General features: G+C 39.8%; 1 protein-coding gene and 1 non-coding gene across 2 annotated transcripts; both read left to right on the forward strand.

Moving 5' to 3' along the window:
* On the forward strand, nucleotides 1–1,132 carry LOC112733448 (uncharacterized). Its single transcript, XM_025782397.1, has 3 exons — nucleotides 1–158; nucleotides 307–754; nucleotides 935–1,132. Exons 1-3 carry the CDS (start codon nucleotides 1–3, stop codon nucleotides 1,130–1,132), a joined length of 804 nt encoding a protein of 267 aa, XP_025638182.1.
* A 6,469-nt stretch (nucleotides 1,133–7,601) lies between these two features.
* Nucleotides 7,602–7,709, forward strand: LOC112739899 (small nucleolar RNA R71). The gene has a single exon (XR_003170835.1). It is a non-coding gene; the product is annotated as a small nucleolar RNA R71 (small nucleolar RNA).
* Nucleotides 7,710–8,681: the final 972 nt, after the last annotated feature.

An 8,681-nucleotide genomic window follows, 5' to 3' on the forward strand; every position in this document is an offset into this window, starting at 1 on the left:
ATGGATTTTAAGGAGGCTGTGAGGGAGTATTGCATCCAGGAAGGTAGAAGAGTTAGATTCAAGAAAAATGATAATGTACAATGTAGGGCTTTATATAGGGGTGAGGAATGTCCATGGGTTCTCTATGTCTCTAAGGATAGTGAGAGTGTTGCTGGCAAGTTAAAACCTTCAATGATGATCATACCTGCCCAAGGGAGACAAAAAATAAATTAGCTAACAGAGGGTGGTTAGCAAACAAGTTGGTGAAGAAGCTTAGAAAATTTCCAAATCTAAAGCGCACTCTGAAGCTTTAACATACTTCAAAAGCAAATGTGACTTGGACTTGAACAAGTCTTCCCTGACAAAAGCACTTGGAGATGCAAGGCACATTGTGTATGGTGATGCTGCTGCACAATATGGGATAGTGAGAGACTATGGTGAAACTCTCCTGAAGTGCAGCCCTGGTTCTACTGTGCGCATCACAACAATTTCTCATCCCAACCCCGCAGAAGATCCCACTTTTGACAAGATGTATATTTGTCTATATGGATGCAAAAATGGGTTTAGGATGGGATGCAGACCTCTAATAGGGCTTGATGGAGCATTCCTGAAAACCAGATTTAGTGGACAAATCTTGGCAGCCATTTACGTCATTGCATATGCCATTGTACCAGTAGAGAACACGAATAATTGGAGGTGGTTTCTTGAGCTGCTGCATAAGGATCTAAGGAGCTACACCCAAAATGGGTGGTGTTTTATTTTAGACATGCAAAAGGTAACGATGTCTTTGCTACACCCAAAGTGGGGATAAATTTGCTGTCACTTATACATGTGTAAGGATTAATTTGATGTCACTTATGTATGTGTAGGGACTATTTTGATGTCACTTATGTAAGGTGAGGGACCATTTTGAGTCCCGATATTGTAAGTTATTAATTTCAATGGTTTTGTGCAGGGGCTAATCACAGCTGTGCAGGAGGTCTTCCCTTATGTCCACCACAGATTTTGTGTATGGCACTTGCGGAGAAACTTCAAAAAGCAGTGGAAAGACAATGAACTTAAAGGATTACTGTGGAAGTGTGTAAGATCTACTACTCAAGAGGGATTCATTGAGGGGATGATGACAATCCAGAGCACTAAAAAGGAAGCATGAAAGTACCTTTTCAAATGACGAAGAGATGCATGGAGTCGGGCCTTCTTCCCCTCCCAACCAAAATGTGACAACATATGTAACAATTCTTGCGAAGTATTCAATGCCAGAATCAAGGAAGCAAGGGCCAAACCAATTATCACACCACCAGATACGTCAACTATTACTCCACCCATCATGACCCACTCAAATCACGTTTAACAATGGCAGAAAAGACGAAGGAGAGCAGAGAAGAAGAAACAGAGTGGTTTTTGATAATAAATTGGGGATTAGGGTTATAAAATAATTCAGGAACTAAATTGAGTTAAAAAATGATAACAGCCACATCAGATATCCAACGTGGCGTCTCTCCATACACGTCATCACGCCGTTTGGAAATATTTCCCGAAAAATGCTTCAGGGACGACTGTGAGTCATAGTTGTTAAATTCGGGGACAATATTGGGGCCAATACAAATTTAGGGACTACTTTAAGGCTCGAGTGCAAGTCCAGGGACCACTCTGAGATTTAACTCGACTTAGAATGGAAAAAAGGATTAATTGTGAAGATTGGGCCAAGTGACATGCTTTTCATGTTAACGCCACACTTTTCTTATGCACTGCCACGCTTTGCATGAAGGAGTAACACGCTTTCCTGGGTTCATCTATGTTGGCGTGAAAGGTCACTCTTGGGCGTGTGACATGCCCAGCTTTTTCCATTGGCGTGTTACACACCATGTGTGGCGTTAAACGCCCATTCTCTTGGTCCTTAGAACTTAAAATATGAGTCTTTAAAACAACATTCTAGAAACTTGGCCCAGCGTGCAACGCCGGACCTTGGCGTGCGACACGCCACTCACTTTAAACAAGGTTCTGGGAGGTGAACAATGGCATGCGAAACGCCCAACATATGGTGTTACACGCCCATTCAAATTGCCAAAGAGGGGTCTTCATTAAACCATCGAAGGCATGCTGAACTCACACGTCCATTCTTTTATGGCGTGCTGCACGCCCACTATTTACCATGTCATGCGTACGCATGAGGCCCGCATAAGCATGGTTCTGACGAAAATCCTCAATCGCGTACGTATGTGGTATGCGAAATTGTTACTCTGAGGTTGTAAAATTTGTTGCTCGTTCTCTCCCTGGGAATGGCGCCAATAACTGGTGCACAATACCATGGTCCAAACATAACTTCACAACTTCGCACAACTAACCAGCAAGTGCACTGGGTCGTCCAAGTAATAAAACCTTACGTGAGTAAGGGTCGATCCCACGGAGATTGTCGGTATGAAGCAAGCTATGGTCACCTTGTAAATCTCAGTCAGGCGGATATCAAATGGTTATAGAGTTTTCGAATAATAATAATAAATAAACAGAAAGTAAAGATAAAAATACTTATGTAATTCATTGATGAGAATTTCAGATAAGCGTATAGAGATGCTTTCGTTCCTCTGAATCTCTACTTTTCCGCTGTCTTCATCTAATCAGTCTTACTCCTTTCCATGGTAAGCTTTCTGTAAGGGCATCACCGTTGTTAATGGCTACATCCCATCCTCTCTATGAAAATGGTCCAAATGCTCTGTCACAGCATGGCTAATCATCTGGAGGTTCTCGATCATACTGGAATAGGATTTACTATCCTTTTGCGTCTGTCACTACGCCCAGCACTCGCGAGTTTGAAGTTTGTCACAGTCATTCAATCCCTGAATCCTACTCGGAATACCACAGACAAGGTTTAGACTTTCCGGATTCTCATGAATGCCACCATCAATCTAGCTTATACCACGAAGATTCTGATTAAGAGATCCAAGAGATATTCATTCAATCTAAGGTGGAACGGAAGTGGTTGTCAGGCACGCGTTCGTAAGGGAATGATGATGATTGTCACGTTCATCACATTCATATTGAAGTGTGAATGAATATCTTAGAAGCGGAATAAGTTGAATTGAATAAAGAAACAGTATTACTTTGCATTAATTCATGAGGAACAACAGAGCTCCACACCTTAATCTATGGAGTGTAGAAACTCTACCGTTGAAAAACACATAAGTGAAAGGTTCAGGCATGGTCGAATGGCCAGCCCCCATGAAGGTCTAAGATAGCATAAAACTGATCAAAGATGATCCGAAGATGTAAATACAATAGTAAAAAGTCCTATTTATAAAAACTAGTTACTAGGGTTTACAGAGATAAGTAATTGATGCAGAAATCCACTTCCGGGCCCACTTGGTGTGTGCTTGGGCTGAGCTTGAAGTTTACACGTGGAGAGGTCATTCTTGGAGTTGAACACCAGTTTGTAACGTGTTTCTGGCGTTCAACTCTGGCTTGTGACGTGTTTCTGGCGTTTAACTCCAGACTGCAGCGTAGAACTAGCGTTCAACGCCCTTTTGCGTCGTCTAAACTCGGCCAAAGTATGGACTATTATATATTGCTGGAAAGCCCTGGATGTCTACTTTCCAACTCAATTGAAAGTGCGCCATTTTAAGTTCTGTAGCTCCAGAAAATCTACTTTGAGTGCAGGAAGGTCAGAATCCAACAGAATCAGCAGTCCTTCTTCTACCTCTGAATCTGATTTTTGCTCAAGTCCCTCAATTTCAGCCAGAAAATACCTGAAATCACAGAAAAATACACAAACTCATAGTAAAGTCCAGAAATGTGAATTTAACATAAAAACTAATGAAAACACCCCTAAAAGTAACTAGATCCTACTAAAAACATACTAAAAACAATGCCAAAAAGCGTATAAATTATCTGCTCATCACAACACCAAACTTAAATTGTTACTTGTCCCCAAGCAACTGAAAATCAAATAGGATAAAAATAAGAGAATATACTATAAATTCCAAACTATCAATGAAACATAGCTCCAATCAGATGAGCGGGACTTGTAGCTTTTTGCCTCTTGAATAGTTTTGGCATCTCACTTTATCTATTGAGGTTCAGAATGATTGGCATCTATAGGAACTCAGAGTTCAGATAGTGTTATTGATTCTCCTAGTTCAGTATGTTGATTTTTGAACACAGCTACTTTATGAGTCTTGGCCGTGGCCCTAAGCACTTTGTTTTCCAGTATTACCACCGGATACATAAATGCCACAGACACATAATTGGGTGAACCTTTTCAGATTGTGACTCAGCTTTGCTAAAGTCCCCAATTAGAGGTGTCCAGGGTTCTTAAGCACACTCTTCTTTTGCTTTGGACCTTGACTTTAACCGCTCAGTCTCAAGTTTTCACTTGACACCTTCACGCCACAAGCACATGGTTAGGGACAGCTTGGTTTAGCCGCTTAGGCCAGGATTTTATTCCTTTAGGCCCTCCTATCCACTGATGCTCAAAGCCTTGGGATCCTTTTTATTTACCCTTGCCTTTTGGTTTTAAGGGTTATTGGCTTTTTGCTCTTGCCTTTTGGTTTTAAGAGCTTTTGGCTTTTTCTGCTTGCTTTTTCTTTTTCTTTCTATATTTTTTTTCGCCATTTTTCTTTTCTATTTTTTTTCTGCAAGCTTTTGTATTCACTGCTTTTTCTTGCTTCAAGAATCATTTTTATGATTTTCCAGATTATCAAATAACATGTCTCCTTGTCATCATTCTTTCAAGAGCCAACATATTTAACATTCTTAAACAACAACTTCAAAAGACATATGCATTGTTCAAGCATTCATTCAGAAAACAAAAAGTATTGTCACCACATCAATATAATTAAACTAAGTTTAAGGATAAATTCAAAACTCATGTACTTCTTGTTCTTTTGAATTAAAAACATTTTTCATTTAAGAGAGGTGATGGATTCATATTCACTACTTTAAGGCATAGACACTTAGACATTAATGATCATGTAATAAAGACACAAACATAGATAAACATTTAACATAAGAAAATGAAAAACAGAAAGTTTAAGAACAAGGAATGAGTCCACCTTAGTGATGGTGGTGTTTTCTCCTTGAGGAACCAATGATGTCCTTGAGCTCTTCTATATCTCTTCCTTGTCTCTGTTGCTTGATCCCTAGTGATTTTGGTGCTCCTATCCTTAGTTGCTCCCAATAATTGTGTGGGGAAAAATGTATCCCCTGAGGTATCTCAGGGATCTCTTGATTTGCAGTCAAATATTCTACCATTGAGCTATAGATCCTTTACATGAATCTCTCCATCTCCCATGACTTGGAGGTGGAAGCTTTTGTCTTCTTTTTTCTCTTCTCTTTTTTTTTTTTGAGGTTTCTCTGGCCTTAGGTGCCATCAATGGTTATGGAAAAGCAAAATAAGCAATGCTTTTACCACACCAAACTTAGAATGTTGCTCGCCCTCGAGCAGGAGAAAAAAGAATAGATGAAGAAGAAGATGTGGAAGAAACTAGGATTATGAGGAGGGAAGGTGGGGATCCTGTGGGATCCACAGATCCTGAGATGATCCTGTGAGATTCACAGATCTTGAGGTGTCAAGGATTTACATCCCTGCACCAATTAGGCATGTAAAATGCCTTTGCATGCAATTCTGGCGTTTAAACGCCGAACTGATGCTTGTTCTGGGCGTTCAACGCCCAGATGCAGCATATTTCTGGCGTTGAACGCCAGCCAGATGCTCCTTACTGGCGTTTGAACGCCAGTGAACTTCTCCTCCAGGGTGTGCTATTTTTAATACTGTTTTTGATTTTTCTTCAATTTTTTCAGTTGTTTTTGTGACTCCACATGATTATGAACCTATGAAGACATATAACTAATAAAAATATAATTAAATAAAAATTGGGTTGCCTCCCAACAAGCGCTTCTTTAATGTCAATAGCTTGACAGTAGGCTCTCATGGAGCCTCACAGATGTTCAGAGCATTGTTGAGACTCCCCAACACCAAACTTAGAGTTTGGATATGGGAGTTCAACACCAAACTTAGAGTTTGGTTGTGGTCTCCCAACACCAAACTTAGAATTTGACTGTGGGAGCTCTGGTTGACTCTGTTTTGAGAGAAGCTTACTGTGCCTCTTTTCCATGTTTACAGAAGGATGTCCTTGAGTTTTAAACTCAAGGGAGTCCTCATTCAATTGAAGGACTAGTTCACCTCTGTTAACATCAATCACAGCTCTTGCTGTGGCTAGAAAGGGTCTTCCAAGGATGATGGATTCATCCTCATCCTTCCCAGTATCTAGGATTATGAAATCAACAGGGATGTAAAGGCCTTCAACCTTTACTAGTACGTCCTCTACTTGTCCATAAGCCTCTTTTCTGGAATTGTCTGCCATCTCTAATGAGATTTTAGCAGTTTGTACCTCAAAGATTCCTAATTTCTCCATTACAGAGAGTGGCATGAGGTTTATTCCTGACCCAAGGTCACATAGAGCCTTCTCAAAGGTCATGGTGACTATGGTACAAGGTATTAGGAATTTTCCAGGATCCTGTTTCTTCTGAGGCAATCTCAGTTGATCTAATGCATTTAGTTCATTGGTGAACAGGGGAGGTTCATCTCCCCAAGTCTCATGACCAAATAAATTGGCATTTAGCTTCATGATTGCACCAAGGAACTTGGCAACTTGTTCTTCAGTGACATCCTCATTCTCTTCAGAAGAAGAATACTCATAAGAACTCATGAATGGCATAAGGAGGTTCAATGGAATCTCTATGGTCTCTAGATGAGTCTCGGATTCCTTTGGTTCCTTAGAAGGAAACTCCTTATTGATCACTGGATGTCCCAGGGGGTCTTCCTCCTTGGGATTCACGTCCTATCCTTCCTTCTTGGATTCGGCCATGATGGTTATATCAATGGTCTTGCACTCTCCTTTTGGATTTTCTTCTGTATTACTAGGGAGAGTACTAGGAGGGATTTCAGTGATCCTTTTACTCAGCTGGCCCACTTGTTCTTCCAAATTTCTAATGGAGGACCTTGTTTCATTCATGAAACTCACAGTGGCCTTAGATAGATCAGAGACTAAGTTTGCTAGATTAGAAGTATTTTGTTCAGAGTTCTCTGTCTGTTGCTGAGTGGATGATGGAAAAGGCTTGCTATTGCTAAACCTGTTTCTTCCACCATTATTAAAGCCTTGTTGAGGCTTTTGTTGATCCTTCCATGAGAGATTTGGGTGATTTCTCCATGAGAGATTATAGGTGTTTCCATAAGGTTCACCCATGTAATTCACCTCTGCTATTGCAGGATTCTCAGGATCATAAGCTTCTTCTTCAGAAGATGCCTCTTGAGTACTGTTAGATGCAGCTTGCATTCCATTCAGACTCTGAGAAATCATATTGACTTGCTGAGTCAATATTTTATTTTGAGCCAATATGGCATTCAGAGTATCAATTTCAAGAACTCCCTTCTTCTGAGGCGTCCCATTACTCACAGGATTCCTCTCAGAAGTATACATAAACTGGTTGTTAGCAACCATGTCAATGAGTTCTTGAGCTTTTGTAGGCGTTTTCTTTAAGTGAATGGATCCACCTGCAGAAGTATCCAATGACATCGTAGCTAATTCAGACAGACCATCATAGAATATATCCAGGATGGTCCATTCTGAAAGCATGTCAGAAGGACACTTTTTGGTCAGTTCCTTGTATCTCTCCCAAGCTTCATAGAGGGATTCACCTTCTTTTTGTCTGAAGGTTTGAACATCCACTCTAAGCTTACTCAGCTTTTGAGGAGGAAAGAACTTGGCTAAGAAAGCCTTGACCAGCTTATCCCAAGAGTTCAGGCTATCTTTAGGTTGAGAGTCCAACCATATTCTAGCTCTGTCTCTCACAGCAAAAGGAAAAAGCATGAGACTGTAGACTTCAGGATATACTCCATTAGTCTTAGCAGTATCACAAATCTGCAAGAATTCAGTTAAGAACTGAAAGGGATCTTCAGATGGAAGTCCATGAAACTTGCAGTTTTGTTGCATCAGAGAAACTAATTGAGGTTTAAGCTCAAAATTGTTTGCTCCAATGGTGGGAATAGAGATGCTTCTTCCATGTAAATTGGAATTAGGTGCAGTAAAGTCACCAAGCATCCTCCTTGCATTATTGTTATTTTCGGCTGCCATCTCCTCTTCTTGTTCGAAAATTCCTGTAAAGTTGTCTCTAGATTGTTGTATTTTAACTTCTCTTAGTTTCCTCTTCAGAGTCCTTTCAGGTTCAGGGTCTGCTTCAACAAGAATGTTCTTGTCCTTACTCCTGCTCATATGAAAAAGAAGGGAACAGAAAAATAATAATAATATGGATCCTTTTTACCCAGGTATAGAGGTTTCCCTATGTGAGTAGAAGAAGAAAAGAATGTAATGTAAAGAAGGGAAGAAGAGGGAGGAGAATCCAAACACAAGGGTGAGGATAACAGAGATATGAGATGAAGAGAAGTATTAGTAAGTAATAAATAAATAGAAGAAGATGAGAGGAAGAAGTTTTCGAAAATAAATTTTGAAAAGGGGTTAGTTATTTTCGAAAATTAGATAAGAAATAAGGTTAGAATTAAAATTTGAAATAATTAATTAATTAAAAAGAATTTTTGAAAAAGAGGGAGGTATTTTCGAAAATTAGAGAGGGATAGTTAGTTAGGTAGTTTTGAAAGAGATAAGAAACAAACAAAAAGTCAATTAGTTAGTTGAAATAAATTTTAAAAATCA

This window comes from Arachis hypogaea, chromosome 13 (assembly GCF_003086295.3).
Source record: "Arachis hypogaea cultivar Tifrunner chromosome 13, arahy.Tifrunner.gnm2.J5K5, whole genome shotgun sequence".
Lineage (NCBI taxonomy): Eukaryota > Viridiplantae > Streptophyta > Magnoliopsida > Fabales > Fabaceae > Arachis > Arachis hypogaea.

Bases quoted from the DNA above. Each gene is read 5' to 3' on its own strand.
- LOC112733448 (XM_025782397.1), top strand. From the start codon at position 1: ATGGATTTTAAGGAGGCTGTGAGGGAGTATTGCATCCAGGAAGGTAGA. The intron at 159-306 runs GTTAAAACCTTC...ATACTTCAAAAG, and splicing joins AGTGAGAGTGTTGCTGGCAA to CAAATGTGACTTGGACTTGA. The intron at 755-934 runs GTAACGATGTCT...GGTTTTGTGCAG, and splicing joins TTATTTTAGACATGCAAAAG to GGGCTAATCACAGCTGTGCA.